General features: G+C 41.6%; 3 protein-coding genes across 4 annotated transcripts; 2 read left to right on the forward strand and 1 right to left on the reverse strand.

The window, feature by feature from the left end:
* Window positions 1–653: 653 nt before the first annotated feature.
* On the forward strand, window positions 654–3,160 carry LOC124100831 (cytochrome c oxidase subunit 6A1, mitochondrial). The gene is made up of 3 exons (XM_046456457.2): window positions 654–813; window positions 947–1,089; window positions 2,893–3,160. Exons 1-3 carry the CDS (start codon window positions 705–707, stop codon window positions 2,974–2,976), a joined length of 336 nt encoding a protein of 111 aa, XP_046312413.1. The 5' UTR covers window positions 654–704; the 3' UTR covers window positions 2,977–3,160.
* Window positions 3,161–6,272: 3,112 nt separating this feature from the next.
* On the reverse strand, window positions 6,273–8,627 carry Triap1 (TP53 regulated inhibitor of apoptosis 1). The gene is made up of 2 exons (XM_046456547.2): window positions 8,388–8,627; window positions 6,273–7,246 (listed from the first exon to the last, which is right to left on the reverse strand). Exons 1-2 carry the CDS (start codon window positions 8,601–8,603, stop codon window positions 7,163–7,165), a joined length of 300 nt encoding a protein of 99 aa, XP_046312503.1. The 5' UTR covers window positions 8,604–8,627; the 3' UTR covers window positions 6,273–7,162.
* Window positions 8,595–17,083, forward strand: Gatc (glutamyl-tRNA amidotransferase subunit C). 2 transcript variants are annotated; one of them, XM_046456545.2, is made up of 5 exons: window positions 8,595–8,717; window positions 8,799–8,971; window positions 13,346–13,414; window positions 15,569–15,672; window positions 16,641–17,083. In XM_046456545.2, the coding sequence occupies exons 1-5, from the start codon at window positions 8,637–8,639 to the stop codon at window positions 16,742–16,744; spliced, it is 531 nt and encodes a 176-aa protein (XP_046312501.1). In that variant the 5' UTR covers window positions 8,595–8,636; the 3' UTR covers window positions 16,745–17,083. The 2 variants fall into 2 exon arrangements, with proteins under 2 accessions (XP_046312501.1, XP_046312502.1); XM_046456546.2 differs by lacking the exon at window positions 13,346–13,414.
* The last annotated feature ends 997 nt before the right edge of the window (window positions 17,084–18,080 follow it).

The raw sequence follows: 18,080 nt of genomic DNA on the forward strand, positions 1-18,080 counted from the left end.
AGTCCAAAAGTTGAGGATGTTGAGCCGAGATTAGAATCCAGATTTTCTGGTACCAATTCTGGTTTCGATTGCTATAAATTGTATTAAGCACCTGCTATGTGCCAGGCACGATTCCAAATCATACCATTTCCAGATAGAATTCTGAGAGTGCTGCAACGGCAAACGCTTGATAGCACAGAATTTATATTCCAGTGGGGGGGGGGACTCAGAGAAAACACTGGGATAACGATGACAGTGATGATGGTGTCAGATGCCATTAAAAAAAAAAAAACAAAAAAAAAACGCCGTCAGAAGAAGGCGAGGAAGAGGAATGGCATTTTGGACACGGTGGTCTGCGCTTGGAACTTCCAGTTGCTGTCCATGGACTTCCACTAAGACAGCGACCAGAGAGTGCGGGAGCCGCGTTCGAACTTCCCTTCTGCGTTCCCAAGGTGGGACCGCAAGGAGACTGGAGGGAACACGCATGCGTTCGAAGAGAGGGCGCATCCTAGAGGAATCGGCAGAGCGCATGCTCTGTTGGACTCGGCGACTCGGAGGATTTTGACAAGGTACTCCTTCGTGGGGATGATAGCGCGCAGGGTCCTCGGGCTCGGTTAATGCCATTGAGAGGTGTCGTCCAATAGGAACTTGTGTTTTAGGTCTTGGTCCCGCCCTCAAGGCTCTTTTCCTCTTCCGCTTCCGGCTCTCTGGTAGTCCTGGTCAAAATGGTGGCGGCGGCTGTATCTGCGTCCCGCCTTTCTAGACTGCTGGGTCGGTCTCTCCCACAGGTGGGGCGGCCTATGTCGAGTGGCGCCCACGGCGAAGAGGGCTCAGGTACTGGGGTTGGGGTCGGCGGGACGTGCCGCATCCCCACACTACCGTCGCGGGGCGGGACTGTGACCTTGGGGGAGGGAGAATGATATCCGGGCAGGTTTGCCAGGGCTCAGCGGTTGTGACCCCTTTGCAGCTCGCATGTGGAGGGCCCTTACTTACTTCGTGGCGCTCCCGGGGGTGGGAGTGAGCATGCTGAATGTTTTCCTCAAATCGCACCACGGAGAGCACGAGAGACCCGAGTTCATCGCCTATCCCCATCTCCGCATCAGAACCAAGGTACGCCCTTGCAGTTGTCCGTTCTCTTTTCATTGCGTGTGCCCTAGTACAAGTTCTTTATGCTCTAAAAGCGTGGGTGCCTGGCGTGTACAGTTTTTCGTCTAATTCTCGCAATCAGAATACTTATATGCTCCCATTTCATGGAAGGGAAACTGTTTGGGGTCATGTCATTTGTTTCCAAGGTCATAACTGTGAGTGCCCTTCAGGTTTCCTTTTTTCTGATGCATCCAACGTTTTGCGTTCTGTAGTTCTATGAAACAGCTGTTTGTTGCATAAAACTTGGGAGATTTGGGAAACCTTTATGGAGTGGCAAGGTCTGAACATAGCTCAGCTTTCTAAAATCTGAGCATCTGCCAGGTGCTACCTTCATAATAAAGAGACTGATAGCTTCCTCTACCCCCTACAATACCTATCTTGTTTTCCCTTTGGCTATTCAACTATGGCAGTCATTTGTTTAACATCATCCTTGGGCACTATCCACTAGATGGCAGTACTGTTCATCCCCCAATGTCTCCAAATACTACCCCGTGTACCCTGGAGGGGCAAAAACCACCCTGGGCTGGAAACCATTGCTCTAGAGTCATGCTTTTCAAATGTGGTGAGCAAAGTAATTGAGGGTGGTTTGTAGTTTCCCAGTCCAGAGAGTGTTTTAGGTCTGGGATAGAGCCTAAAATCTTATTTAAATAAGTATCTCCTCCACTGTACCATTCTGATACAGGCAATTTGAGAACTACACTTTTTCTTTCTTTGCTTTTCTGCAATACTGGGAAGGAACCCAAGGCCTCACACATACTATTTAAGTGCTCTACCACTGAGTTATATCCCAACCTGACTTTTTTCCTCCTCACCCAAGACAGGGTCTCACTGCATAACCCAGGCTGTTCTCAAACTCATGGGCTCAAGAAATCTTCTGATTCCACTGATATATGCTTGTAATCCTAGACACTTGGGAGGCTGAGGCAAGAGCATTGCAAGTTTGATGCCAGACTCAGCAATTTAGTGAAGCCATGTCTCAAAATTAAAAAATAAAGGGGCTCCTGGGTTCTCCCTCCACCCCCCCCATAAAATAACAACAACGAACAAAACTTCCTTTCTCCAACTCCTTAGTAGTTGGGGGATTATAGGCATGCATTACCATGCCAGGTTTAAAGATTACACTTTCACAAATCTAGCACTGGAGGAGTGGGATTGTGGCTCAGCGATAGAGTGCTCACCTAGCACGTGTGAGGCCCTGGGTTCGATCCTCAGCACCACATAAAAATAAATAAAATAAAGATATTGTGTCCAACTACAACTAAAAAATAAATACTTAAAAAAAAAAAAAATCTAGCACTGGATATACTAGTTACCAGGGAGAGTCTTGTAACAACTAACTTGAGCACTCTTTTTCTATTGTCTATTTTAAGAATGGCCCCTGGGCCAGGTGTGATGGTGCACACTTACAATCCCAGCTACTTGGGAGGCTGAGGCAGGATGATCTCAAGTTGGTTAGAGGCCAGCCTGAGCAATTTAGTGAGACTGTCTCAAAATAAAAAAATTTAAAAGGCCTGGGAATATGGCCCAGTGGTAAAACACCCCTGAGTTTAATCCCTGGTACTGAAAAAAAAAAAAAAAAAGACCCCTCCCCCCCACGGTCATTATAGGAGCTCTCTTAAATTATGGGAATGTTGAAATATGCTAATAAAGGACTTACTTTCCATTTTTCTTTTGCTTTTTGTATGTTACCGTGTTCTAAGTAGTTCATGGCAGTATTCTTTCTGAACTGTTCTCTGGACGTATCTAATTGACATCTTCATTTCACAGCCCTTCCCCTGGGGAGATGGTAACCATACTCTATTCCATAATCCTCATGTGAATCCACTTCCAACTGGCTATGAAGATGAATAGAGCATCTGGACCATTACTCAGGCACTGGGGACCACAGCACTGGTTTGGACCATTACTCTGCATGAAGACCAGAAAAGTATATGGGACCTTAAGTTCACCTTACATTCATCAATTGATGACCATTATACTGATTTTCCATCCTTTTGAGGCAGGAGATGGCTTAAATAAATAACTTAAACTTAAATTGCCTTGAGTGAAAGTACATTCTTTATTTTTTCTTAGAAATTAACATTATTGTTATTTCTGTTTCTGCAGTGAAGGTCTATGTCTGCTTTTGATAGTATTTAAGATCCAGTTCACCTCACTAAATAACTATAACAGATTCTTGGTTTCTTGTGCCTAGGGTAGATAAAGCCAAGGGACCAGTGTACAGAGCACCAGAGCTAATGAAGTATTAAGAGAGGTTCCTGACAGACTGGGGGTGCCAAGACATTTAATGGCCAGCAGATTGACTGCAGTTTATACTTGAGATACCTGTGATTCAGTAGGAGGTGCTTCCTCTGGGTTTCAGCTTTCTCATGTCCTAGTCCAAAGCATTTGGTGCAGAATCCTCTGCATGGTTGGAAAATTTTCTTCAGAGGAGTTGTTTTCATCTTGGGGTTAAGATTTAGCATCTTCAAGGTTGGAAAGGCCAGAAACCTTTAGAAATACAGTCAGTGGGACACATTTCTGCTTGGTAGTCTTGGCTTTATTTATTTCTGAAATCAAAATGATCCCATAACCATTAAGAATGAGGAGAAACAGGGCTGGGGCTGTAGCTCAGTGGTGTAGCACTAGCCTAGCATGTATGAGGCACTGGGTTTGATTCTCAGCACCACATAAAAATAAGTAAAACAAACATGTCCATCCACAACTAAAATATATATTTTTAAAAAAGAATTAGAAATAGTAATAGTTACAAAATTGCCTTGAAAGGGTGATGAATTTATCATCAAAATTGAAAACTTTTAAAGTAGCTGAGGTAGTTAGAGTCACATCTGGAGAAGATGAAGTCAAAATAGGATAAGGAACAGTCAGAATTATTTTTTGAGTAGCAATTTAAATATTCCTTTTGCCAGAATGTGTCCATGAAGCAAGAAAGCTATTAATATGGGGATATTTTAGACTTAACAATAATTTGAATATGATAAGCTTTTAAATATACATCAAAGAAGTTTCTTGAGATGGGATCTTGCTATGTTGCCCAGGCTGGTCTCAAGCTCCTAGGCTTAAACAGTTCTGCCTCAGCACCCCAGTGGATGGAACTATTGGCACATGCAACTTGAAGGATTGTTTTGGTTTTTGTTTGCTTGTTTTTGGTACTGGGAATTGAACCCAGGGTGCCTTGTCACTGAGCCATACCCCCAGCCCTGTAATTTTTTTGGGACAGGGTCTCCCCAAGTTGCTTAGGGCTCACTAAATCTGCTGAGGTTGGCTTCAAACTTGTGATTCACCTGCCTCAGTCTCCTATTCACTAGGATTACAGGTGTGTGCCACTACACCCAGCAAAGAATTCTTAACAGATCTGTTTTGGCAATCAGTGATAATATATGCTGTGGCGAATACCTGTAATCCCAGCTACTCAGGATGCTGAGACAGGATTGATTGCAAGTTTGAGGCCAGTCTAGGCTGCTTAGTGTGAACCCTGTATCAAAATGAAAAATAAAAAGACTGGAGATATAGTTCAGTATTACAACACCACTGGATTCAATCCCCAGTACTGCAAAAAAGAAAAAAAGGAATCATATTTGCATTTTGTGATATACCATCTTGCACTCAGTTCCTTTTTTTTTTTTTTTTTTTTTTTGGTATTGGGGATTGAACTCAGGGCACTCAACCATTGAGCCAAATCCCCAGCCCTATTTTGAATTTTATTTAGAGACAGGGTCTCACTGAGTTGCTTAGCTCCTCGCTAAATTGCTGAGGCTGGCTTTGAATTCACGATTTTCCTGCCTCTGCCTCCTAAGCCACTGGGATTACAGATAATGCACCACCACACTTGGCTGCACTCAGTTCTTACAAAGCTGTTGTGTTAGTAGCCAGTCTGAATTTAGGATAGAAGTACTTAATAGTACTTAATTTCAGCTTGCTGTCAGGCTTTCCTTAACTGAGTAACAAATAAATAAACATGTATGTATATATCCAATATAGATAGATACATACACATACATATATATGTATACACATACATACATACATTTAGTGGTACTAAGGATTGAACCCAGGGGCACTTCACTGGGCTACATCCCCAGTCCTTTCTATTTTTTCTATAATATGTTTTGAAATGACATTAAGGGCCAGTCACATTAAATATGAAGTTCTAATTGGTCAAGTGGAGAAAAAAACAGAATTTAGGCCTTCTGAAAATCAACTTCATACTATCTTTGGGCACATAATAATAAACCAAATTCTTCAAGATAGGTATTTGTGGGGATTACATTACTTTCTAGAGTACGTAAATAATCATCTGTTCCTGACATTTTCTGGTAATGAAATACAAATTTATTTTAAGAAAGTGTGGTGGGGTATGGTGGTATATACCTGTAATTCCAGCATCTCAGGAGGCTGAGTTGGATCCTTTTTCAGCAGGATCACAAATTCAATACCAGCCTAAGCAACTGAGCAAGGCCCTAAGCAATTTAGCAGACTTTGTCTCAAAATAGGGTTAGGGATGTGGTTCAGAAGTTAAGTACCCCTGGTTTCAATCTTCAGTACCAAAAATAAGAAAATTTTGTGTAGACTACTATGATATAAATTTTAGGAAAAAGTGAGGTTTCTATACCTCACCTCTACACGGTTCTACACCATATTACCTAAGTTAGACAAATCTTCACTTTTTCTTTTTTTCAGAATTGTGAAATTCCACCCAGGGCCTCATACATGCTAGGCAAATGCTCTACCACTGAGCTACATCACCAGCCCTGTTTTTTTTATTTTATTTAGAGATAAGGTCTCACTGAGTTGCTTAGAGCCTTGCTTTTGCTGAGGTTGGCTTTGAATTCACGATCCTCCTGCTTCAGTCTCCCAAGCTGCTGGGATTATAGGTGTGCACCACTGCACCCAGCCCTTTTTAAAAATTTTTAATTAAGATTAGTGTTTCACTAAGTTGCCCAATCTGGCCTCAAATTTGCAAACTTCTCACCTCAGCCTCCCAAGTAACTGGGATTATAGGCTGTGCCACCACACCAGCTAATTCTCATTTTTTTCTTCAGCTTTAAATTATAAAGCACAAACCTCTCTTCAGTGTATATATGAGATTATGTAGGGTAACAAAGTAAAAGGTATTCCATAAAGTACACTTGAATTCCAGGGGCAAATAATGATAAAAACTAAATGTTAAAATTTATTTCATCATCATGATTACAGACATTATATATAGGGCAGGGTGGGCAAACAAGGCAAATGAAGAAAGCACCTTTCCCCTCCATTTAACCAGATGCAGCATTTTGACATTTTTATGATACGCAGGTTGACTTAATTCATTAACTTGGGTTGATAACTGGCAATAACAAATTTTTGTAGTTTGGATTCTTTTGCCATAGCAACTCCAAGTAACGTAATTCCAGAACTATGCTGTGAGCTCTGAAATGGTGTTCATTTTAACATTCTTGAAGCTTTCATGTCTTAATTGGACACCTCTTATTAAGGCAGGGAACTGTTAAAGAATGTCTTCCTCTTTGCTTACCCAGGCCACCAGCAATCTTTTTCAACTGTTACAAAAATAAACTGGATGAAACTGTTGTGTCTGGATCCCTTTTTTAAAGCATTAGCTCCCTGAGAGAAGAAAGAAGTCCTAACCAATTGTTTTCATGAACAACGACCCCAGTACAATGTACCTAATGTCCTTTGCAGCAAAACCAAGAAGTCAGGCAACCCTGCTCATCTTGACTAGTTTATCAATAATTTATATACAAGATATATTTAAAGCTGATTTCAGACCAGGTATTGCAACCATAATCCCAAGAAACTGTTCAGTTTTAGCCCACTGAGGTTCTGGAAGATGCCAGATCAAGTGAGAAATCATCTCAAAGCAGAGTGGTGGTTCATCATCTTTTACAAGTGAGAGGAAAACATCAATAGAGAAGAAATGAAACAATTTCCTCCTATATTAATTGAATCCTACAGCTATCTTCACAGCCTTAGTTGACAAAATCCAGAGTCCTCAATTTCCTGATATAGGAATCCATTTTCAAGGTGACAGTTAATATCAAGAAGAGTTTTCAGGCTTTTCTTTGCCGTGGCCCATGAACTCCAGTCCTTCAATAGGAATCTCTTTCTCTTTTATTGCTTTCTGATGGAAAAAAGAAAATACATTATAAAGTTGTATAGGAAACTTAAAATCAAAACTTTGTAAATAAAATGTGTTGCCACAAAGGTAAAATCAGAATGAACTACATAGGGGCTGGGGTTGTGGCTCAGTGGTGGAGCTTTTGCCTAGCATGTGTGAGGCCCCAAATTCGATTCTCAGCACCACATAAAAATAAATGAAATAGAGGTATCCTGTCCAACTACAACTAGAAAATAAACATTAAAAAAAAAAAAAGAATGAACTACATAGACTCACAACCCAAGATTCAAATGACATACTTTTTTAACATTACCATTATAAAGAAAGTAAGTGTAAGAACAGAGAGATTCAAAAGGAGTTGCGAAGGGAACCGTTAAAATTCAAAATTCAGAAGTGAAATCTGACAAATGCCATCCCCACTATTTTAGTGATAGACATGAGTTCAAATCTGGATTCCAGGGCTTACTGGCTTTGCCAGCCTCACTGTCCTCATCTGAAAATAGGTAAAGGCAGCAACTCCCTGGTGGAATAACAGAAGGATATTTTAGGTTAACTTAGGGAAATGCTTTTCCCAGGGCTGTTTTTTACAATGCAGAGCACTTATACGCCCCTTGCGCAAGAATGAAGCTTTATTAGCTCTAGTTAGTAACCGGTCCGAAAAACAGGCCAAGGAAGGAATTATACGAAAACAACGGGATCCTCCATAGTGTGGAACAGGCCAGAAGACGGTAACCACCTGGCCCACCCTACAGCAACAGTGGAAAGGTGCGCCACGGGCAAAAGAATCACGGAAACCTAGTACTAGTGAACTTAAGCCAATTAATTTACGCTTCTGAGTGTTAGTTTCCCACATATAAAATACAGATAACTGTGGCCATTTTGCAAGTTCAGGAAGAGCACCTAAAAAATGAACCAACGAATGTACTGTGCTCCGTAAAAAGTAAAGCATTGCAAAAACGTTGAACCGGAGAGACATTCGGGGGACTCAGTGGTGATGGTAGGGGAGAGGGCTGCTGCCACCGGCCTCACTGCGGCTTTCTTCCACCCTCCTGATGCCAACGTCCGTCAGACGCGAGGCTTGTGGCTGGGGACACAGCGGAGAACGCGGGGCCTAGGGGTAGACCAGGACTCGGGTGCGGCTCACCTGCACGCACTGCTGGTAGCGCTTGAAGAGGTCGGTGCACGGGTCCCCGGAGCCGTCTCCCTTGAGGAACTTTTCGGCAAACCAGCGATTGAAGCACTGGTCGTACTCGCGCTTCATGTCGGTGCAAGCCTCCCCGACGCTGTTCATGGCTATGGCGGAGGCGACGGAGGCGCACTCTGATGTCATCACTCTTAAACGTGTCGCTGGGCAGTTCATTTGGGCGCACTACGGGGGCCGAAAAGGGAAGAAATGTGGGCGAGGGCGGTGTGGCTGGCTCTTCGGGTCCCGCTGGGCGGGCGCCGGGGCTTCACCTGCCAGGCGGATTCTCAGGTAAAGGCCAGGGGCGTCTAGGAGGGCGGCTGAGAGATGGCCTCGGCCTCTCCGTGATCCACGTCCCTTCCGTATCCTCAGGGAAGCGGGCGGATCACGGCCTACGTGATTGAGCACCTGGAACGTCTAGCGCTGGTGGACTTCGGCAGCCGCGAGGCGGTGGTGCGGCTGGAGAAAGCCGTCGCCTTCGCTGACCGGCTCCGCGCTGTGGACACTGACGGGGTAGAGCCCATGGAGTCGGTACTGGAGGACAGGTAAAGTCGCTGCGGTTTCCGAAGGCTTGACTGTGGGCCTTCACAGCGGTCTGTGGCGGCGGTTAATGTGCCGTTTCAGAGGGTGAAAGAGCTGTAGCGCGATTGGGAGTTTGCCCACTGTCACCCCGCTGGTAAGTGGCTTCGTTCTTCGCTTTGTTCATTATGGATCCTGTCACTCCCATTTAGAATCCACGAGTCCTCCCAGCGTACGGAGGGGCGAAATCCGAACTGCTTGTTAATCATCATCACCTTTCAGTCCCTACATTAGTCCTTGCCTAACCAATCTGACATACTAGTCCCTCCCTCTCTATACACCGCCCCGCTCCGGCTTTATTTTATTTATTTATTTTTTTTGTTTGTTTTTTGCTACTAGAGATTTAACTCCAGGGGCTCTAACCACTTAGCAACAATCCCAGCACTTTGTTATTTTCAAAAAAATATCCCTTTTTCAAAAAAAGGGTCTGGCTAAGTTGCTCAGGGCCTTGTTAAATTGCCGAGGCTGTCTACTTGCGAGCCTCCTGAGCCGCTGGGATTAAAACACACTGGCTTCCTTAACTGCTTTCCCACTAAGTCAAGTTCATTCCGTCCCTGGGATCTTTGCATTTGTCCCCACCCACCAATCGGCCTCCATATCGTTGCATAGCATTCTCCTTCTCGGCACTTGATTCTCAGCTCTTCTAAGAGAGCCTTTCCTCACCGCTGCAACTGCTCTCTCCTTCCAACCGCTCACTCTTTATCCTTTTGTTTCCTTGACATTTTATTTTTTACATATATAATCTTTTTTTGTTGTTGTGATATTTATGTGGTGATGGGCCTCATGCATGCTAGGCCAGTGCTTTACCACTGAGCTTTCTCCCTAGCCAACATTTTATATTTTGTTGATTTATGTCTCTAATTATTACAATGTGAGCTAATTTTCTGCCTTGATTAGTGTTATTACTGTTTCAAAAATTTAAATGTACAATGTACAAATTGACCTGATGTTTTCTTATGGAAAGATATGTAAAAGTCCATCAAGATACAGATGCAAAGAGTTGGGAATCTAGCTCCAAGGTAGAGCACTTGGGAAGCCCTGGGTTTAACTCCCAGTTGGTGGCAGGGGGTGGGAAAGAAAAAAATAAAAATGCACAGTGTCCACTGCAAAACTGTTTATAACACCCCAAACCAAGCCAAACCCATAAACAACCTAAATAAATAACAAATACATCATCATACAATGTAATATTTGGCAGTTGTTCAAAATAATGTAACTTAACTAGCTGGGCAGAGTTGTGCTTGCCTGATATCTCAGTTATTTGGGAGGGTGAGGCTGGAGGGTCACAAATTCTAAGCAAGCCTCAGCAACTTAGCCAGACCCTACCTCAAAAATAAGAGGCTGGGGATGTGGTTCAGTGGTGGAATGCCCCTGGGTTCAATACCCACTACCTCCCTAAAAAAAGAAACATGTTATTTATATGACATATTATCAGCATATAAGTCAAGTAACTGTGTATATGGAAATGTCTCCAAGAAAAGCTAGGCATGGTGGTGCACACCTGTAGTACCAGCTACTTGATAGGCTGAGGCAGGAGGATTGGAAGTTAGAGGCCAACCTGGGCAACTTAGCAAGACCCTGTCTCAAATTAAAAAGAAAAAAGCAGGGGTGCTGGGATGTAGCTCAGGGGTAAGGGCCCCTGGTTCTATCCCCAGGACCTGAAAAAGAAAAAAATTAAAATAAGCCAGGTGCGGTTGTGCACACCTATAATCCTAGTGACTGGGGAGAGTGAAGCAGGAGAATCACAAGATAGAGGCCAGCCTAGGCAACCTAGTGAGACCCTGTCCCCAAAGAGAAAAAGGAGCCAGATGTAGTAGTGCATGGCTCAGGAGGCTGAGGCAAGAAGATTGCAAGTTGAAGGCCAGTATCAGCTACTTAGTGAGGTCCTAAGTAATTTAATGAGACCCTGTCTCAAAATAAAAGGGGCTGGGGATGTAACTCAGTGGTTAAGTTCCCCTGGGTTCAATCTCCCTAGTATTTAAAAAAAAAAAAAAAAAGTCCCCAAGATACATTCAATAAAAAGGCCAAAAATTAGAGTATTTGATGCTTTTATGTAACCTATTTTTATATTCTATATATTCTTTATACAAGAATACTGTTAACCAGTTTTAAAGGAAACAGGAACTTGGATGTGGTGGCCAACACTGTACTCCCAGCTACTCCAGAGGCTAAGGCTAGAGCTTTGCTTGAATCTAGTTCAGGGTCAGCCTAGGCAACACAGGAAACTGGTCTTTAAAAAAAAAAAAAAAAAGGTGGGAATGTGGAAGGAAACTTTATACTATATATATTTTATACCAGGGACCCCAAACATAAAGGCCTAAGGGGGAAGAATAATACCTAGTGAAGTAGTGTAGTACAATTTTCGGGGGTAGGTCATTGACAAACTGGCTTGTGAATACAAAAAGGATATAGCTTCTACCCACCAATTGTTGCTAACTCTTAATACAACTTAAAAATAAAAATATTCTTTTTTTGTTGGGGAAGGGGTACTGGAGATTTAACTAAGGGATATTCTACCACTGAGCTACATCCTAAGCCCCTTTTAGTTTTTATTTTGTTACAGGTTCTCACTAAATTGTTTAGAGACTCATTAAGTTGCTGACCCTCTTACCTCAACTTCCTGAGTTGAGCAGATTTGCTAGGATTAGAAATGTGTGCCACTGTGCCCAGCTAAAAACAGTCTATTTTGAAAAGCGTCCTGGATTCAATCCCTACAAAAAAACAAAACAAACAAAAAAAACCCCACCCAAAACCATGAATTTTTTTTTTCTTGTTGATAGATCTTTTATTCATTTATATATGGTGCTGAAAACCAAACCCTGAGTGCCTTACACATGCCAGGCAAGTAAGTGCACTACAGTTGAGCCACAGTCCCAGCCTGAAACTATGAAACTTGAGGTGACCATTCCAGATACAAACCATAATGAGTTAGGGTATTTTTCAGGACATGTGGCTCTCGTGATGTTCAATAAGCTGATAATCACTTGTATTTATACATCTATATGAAGGTTGTTGATTGTCTACTCCTCTCCTCATGCTCATGCAGGGAGCATATTTGGTTTTGCTCCTGATGTTTTTAATGCCTAGCACTGAGTAGATACTCCATTTTCGCTGAATGAAAATTTTTTTTTCTTTTTTGGTATTGGGGATTGAACCCAGGGGCACTTTACCACTGAGCCACCTCCTAAGTCCTTTTTGAGACAGGGTCTTCCCAAATTGCTTAGGGCCTTGCTAAACTGCTGAGACTGGCCTTCAACTTGTGACCTTCCTGTCTTCAGCCTTCTGAATTGCTGGAATTACAGGTGTGCACCACTGCACCTGGCTGAATGAATGTTCTTTACTAATATCCTTGTTAAAAGAAAACAGAACAAAGAATTCAGGATTTCCTAAGTCACCAGTGTGTAACTGTAAAGAAATGCATAGCAGCTGGGAAGAGGACAGGGTGGATATAATCTATTACATTTCCATTAGAAAGAGTTTGTGAAAAAGATAACAAGGAAATTGCAGCTGGAATCTCAATTTGGCCTGTTACTGACCTGCACTGTCTCCATAAATTTTAAATTGTTTGGGTTAACAATTATTATTATTTAAATGTGATATTTGTGGGATTTAAATTTTTGAACAAACTGACTGAATCTGAAACAGAACCTGGTAAAGTGAAGACAGGTATTCACCAGGGTTTTAGGCAATAGTCAATACTAGGTGTAAAAGTCCTGACTGGCCAAGAGAAATTTCTTTGCATACTAATAACATATCATTTGGTTTGAGCTAAAAAGCATTAGTGTGCTTAATGTTAGGGACTTTATATGCATTATCTCAGTTATCACAACCTTGAAAGACATGTTTTTAGATGTAAAGGCTCAGAATTTCACAGGTACTAGAGAATCCTCTTCTCTCATTACCCCTAGGTGCACGCCTATAATCCTAGTGGCTCAGGAGGCTGAGGCAAGAGGATTTCGAGTTCAAAGCCAGCCTCAGCAACTTCAACAATGCTCTGAGCAACTTATGTTGTAACTTGCGAACCTGTCTCAAAACAAAATAAGGGATGAGGATGTACTTCAGTGGTGAAGCATCCTTGGGTTCAATCCCCACTACTAATCTACCCCCACCCCTGGAATAAAAATAAAAAGAGCTTTGGCAGAACTGGCCCATCAGCTAGCCCAAGGATCAGCAGAAGCACAAATGAGTCACTTTTCTTTATTCTGTGCTATCACAGCACTTTCCATGTTTTTTTTGTTGTTGTTTTTTTAGTAGTATTTTCCTCAGCTTCTGGTGTGATTTGTTTTGGAGCTTTAGTGGGCAGGGAATTTTTTCTTAATTATTTTATTTTTTAATTGTAGTTGGATACAATGCCTTCATTTATTTCTATGTGGTGCAGAGGATCAAACCCAGGGTCTTGCATGCGCTAGGTGAGCACTCTGCCAGGGTTCCTCATCTGATCAGAACACAGAAAAAAAAATGAAGTATTTTCTTCATTTCTTTCAAAAATAGTACATAACTAATGTTAGCCCCGATGCATAGGAAATAAATCAATCTATTCACAAAATGGATGCCTTAGGAGTATTTATATTAACTTATCTTTTTTAAAAAAAATGTTTATTTTTATAGTTGGACACAATACCTTTATTTCACTCATTTATTTTTTACATGGTGCTGAGGGATCAACCCCAGGGTCCCACACGTGCCAGATGAGTGCTCTACCGCTGAGCCACAACCCTAGCCCCTATATTAACTTATCTTGTAGAACTCTAATTGAGAAAGGAAGTGGACCTTTCTCAAGCAATAACTGATCTGAGGCACAGCATCTAATCCCCAATACCACAAAAACAATAAAGACCAGAATAGTTCATTTGCTTCTGTTTTAAATAAGATCCTGGTGTACAGGAAAGTTAAGCAATTTGCCAAATGAAGGGGTTCGCTGTGCCACTAGAAGAGGTGCTGGTTTCATTAGCACATGATGAAGAAGAAAATGGGGAAGGTGTGTATCTATTAGGAATGACTTCACTGTAAATAGTAATTAAGTGGAAACGTGGTATTTATTTAAAGATGTGAATTTTGTTTTCCTGGGAATCTCACTTACATAGGAAACCTGTATCCAATGACTGAACAAATCAATTACTATTAAACCTGTTGGGAAGCAGTGGCTTTTAAGCTTCTGTTGTTGATAGCAGAATCTTTGTCAGAACATTCAAATACTTCAAATAAGTGATGGAGACCAAGGTATAGTAGGTTACTGGCTCTTTCTGAAAATTGAACATGCCATTCAGCACCCACTTTTTACTGCAAGGAATGTGGGCCCATCAATATCAGATCTTTTTTCCTTTAAAATTATTAGTTGTTGATGGACCTTTATTTATTTATGGTGCTGAGACTTGAACCCAGTGCCTCACAAGTGCTAGACAAGGGCTCTACCACTGAGCCACTACCCCAGTTCTAATTTTTTTAAAAACACTTATTTTTTAGTTGTAGTTGGACACAATACCTTTATTTCACTTATTTATTTTTATATGGTGCTGAGGATTGAACCCATGGTCTCACACGTGTGAGGCGAGCACTCTACTGCTGAGCCACAGCCCTCCCACCACCACTTTTTTTTTTTGGCTGCTAGGGATTGAACCCAGGGCCTTGTGCACGTAAGGCAAGCACTGTACCAGCTGAGCTATATCCCCAGCCCCTGGTCTTATTTTTAATGCCATTATTTTCAATCTTCCCAGCAATCATGAAGCATTTTACCTGGGTTTCAAGCCCCAGTATGACACGGGGAAAAAAAAAAAAAAGACATATTAAAAGAAAAAAGAAAGTCCAGTGGTTACCTTTATGGGTGGTTTTTATTTTTGTTCTCCAAGTTGTCTTAAATGAATGCACAATCCCATTAAAAATACCAACACACAGCCCTCATTTTTTGAACAAACTTAAGGTCTGATAAGATCACTCTTCAAGGACACAGTTAAGATAGATTAAGACCAACTCTCGTAGTATGAGTAAATATTTGTTGTTTCTAGCTCTGGGATGGATGCCAGGATTCTTTTAGTCCTTTCCTAAAATAATCTTTTAACTTAGCCTTCATATACAGGCAGCCTTTGCCCAGGTATTCATGTTATTCCTGCCCTTCTGTGACAAAATTCAAATCCCATTAGGGACAGGCAGAGTGGCACACACCTGTAATCCCAGTGACTTGGAGGCTGAGGCAGAAGGATCCAAAGTTGGAGGCCAGCCTCAGCAACTAGCAAAACCCTATCTCTAAATTTAAAAAGAAGAGATGGAGATGTATTTCAGTGCTAGAGCCCTTGTCTAGCTTGCGTGAGACCCTGGGTTCAATTCCTTGTACCAGTGGCAAAGAAAAATAGATTCTGAAAATTAATTACCACTTACCTCATAGTTGTTGGGAGAATCTATAAACTGTAGATGAAATATTTGGTCTACTCCCGAGCATAGCTCCTTTATCCTGGAGCAGTGACCATAAATCAATATGCTGTTCCCTTGTTCTCCCGTTCTTGACCTTGTCCACTGCCCTAGAAGCCCCATTCTCTCCAATGGTAACTTTGAGCTTCTGGGTTTTGTAGATGTCTGTACTTGAGATCCGACAACATAGCAGAAGGCAACTGTGCTGAAGAACTACTGCAAAACTCCCATCATGTGGTGGAAGAGTATTTTGTGGCCCCCCCAGGTATGTGTGGCATTAGGAGGGCAGTAGAGTCCAGGTATCATACTTACTCTATGGTGTAGTAAGCAATGGGAAACAGCAAAACAGGACTGGGAGTTTATGGTGGGTGGCAAATCTGAAGCACTGCCTAAGGAAATAGCTGGCATTCACTGCTTCTTTTGAGACCATCAAGCAGGAATGTGAGCCCATTTTTCCAGAGAATGTGGGTATCTGGCATTTTTGTAAGATATTTGCAAAATTTTAATTGTTGGCAATCAATTCAAATTAAAAACAATGAAGTACTATGCAGGCCAAATAAAACATACCTACAAGCCAGATTCCTGGAGACTATCATCTTTAACCTTACTGTAGGAGCTTTAAAAGAACTCCAGGCCAATAAAATCCAGAATCATGGGTAGGTTGAGTGTTTTTATCTCCTGTGCATATGTGTCAGTACTCAGAGCTGCTGCACCCCTTTGGCAATTGAGAATGGGACATCTCTTGGGGGAGAAGCGTTCTGGGCAGCCTCCACATAAAACATCAGCTCTAGTCAGTGCAGAGGTTACCTCTTCAAGGGACTCATTAAGACCATCCAGGTTAGGACAGTTCTGGTTGCCACAAGGATAGAAAGGCAGGCTAGCAAACTTACGACCTAATTCTAAAACATGCCTTTGATTCGCTTAGAGACAAGAAATTTTATAAACTTGTCACTGCTTTAGCAGATGATTACTGATCAAATACGTACTAACTTCCAAACAAACCTTGCTTCAGACCACTTGTTGGAACAAAATGAATGCAGTCTATCTCTACTCCTTATTGAAAAGTGTGCATTAACTTGGCTTTACTTATAACTGTAATTCTTTCAGATACCCAGGAAAATGGGATTGAAGCCACACTTACTTCCATGAAAAACAAGTGATTAGTTAGATCTGGCTAGAGCCAGGTAGATAGCAGGTTCAGCTGTAACATTCTTTCCTATTGTTTTCAAACAGGTAATATCTCTTTGCCACAGCTGGGTGAACAACTGCCCTTCCCAACAGACTCGAGTAGTCATTCTGGAAAGGGGATACCCCATGAGCATGTGGAAGAGCAATGATGGTATTTTGTTACTGTGAACCCTATCGTTCCCACTTTTTTAATCACCTGAAAAAAATGGATGTTTAAGCATTTCTTAGTATCTGACTCTTCTGAAGACAGAACTGGAAAAAATCTGGCCAAAACAAGGCACTGAATTCCTGATGGTAAAGAACAAGTCAGCTTCCAAGGAAATCAATCTTGTACTTGCTTGCAGACCTGTTCAGTATGGAAAACATTATTTCCTCCTAAAAAACTGTCTACCAAACTATATAAGTGAACTTGTATATATATATATATATATATATATATATAAAAACTCTGGTAGAATATTAATAAAAATCTGATAGACAGTATCTGATTACTGTGACAACCTGAGTTGTCATCTATCTTTCCCTTACCAGTTGTACTTACATTTGTTCTTGGGTATTCACCTTATTCAGAAAAAGAGGACTAACTTTCTGCTCAGGTCTTAAAAGTGTTCAAATTGGCTGGGTGTGGTGACACACCTGTAATTCTAGCCACTTAAGAGGCTGAGGGAGGAGTACCACAAGTTCAAGACCACCCTCAGCAACTTAGTGAGGTCCTGTCTCAAAATTAAAAAAAAAAAAAAAAAAAAAAAAAAGTAGATTATAGCTTGAACTCTTAACCTAAAACCTTCTTCTATCCCACAAAGTGATTATATGCAAATATGTTACTAGATTCTCTTTCTGGAAAAAAAAAAAAAAACTTATAAAAATAAAAATAGTCCTGGAGCAGGCTGCAGTGGCCATCACTTGTAATCCCAGTGGCTCAGGAGGCTGAGGCAGGAGGATCCCAAGTTCAAAGCCTGGGGATGTGGCTCAGCGGTTAAGCAACCATGGGCTCAATTCCTGCTACCAAAAGAGGGGAAAAAAAAAAAAAAAGCCCTGGGCATTTTGATTCTTCCCATTCCCTTATCTGCAATGCTCCCTTTTTTTTTCTTTTAGGCAATTTAATTTACAAGGTTGGCCTTGAATTAGAATTTTGAATCTGTACTTGAGGTTGAAGTTCTCAAACCACTATCAGAGCAACTATCATCCCCAAGTAAAACAATCTATATCTACTCCTTACCAACTGGGTACAAGAGGCTGACACAGGAGGATCCCAAGTTGGAGGCCAGCCTGAGCAATTTAAAAAGACCCTAAGCAAAATAAATAAAAAGGGGCTGGGGATGTAGCTTAGTGGTAAAAGCACCCCTAGGTTCAATTCCCAGCATCAAAATACAAAAACAAATTTGGTACAAGGTGCTCCTATGACTCAATGATTTTTTTTTTTTCCTTAAACCAGTGTACCTCTTAGGTGAAATCTATGTACTTAATCAAGGACAACAACACATG

This window comes from Marmota monax, unplaced genomic scaffold, assembly GCF_021218885.2.
Source record: "Marmota monax isolate L192 unplaced genomic scaffold, Marmota_monax_Labrador192_F-V1.1 WCK01_AAM20220418_F8-fsc00185, whole genome shotgun sequence".
Taxonomy (NCBI): Eukaryota; Metazoa; Chordata; class Mammalia; order Rodentia; family Sciuridae; genus Marmota; species Marmota monax.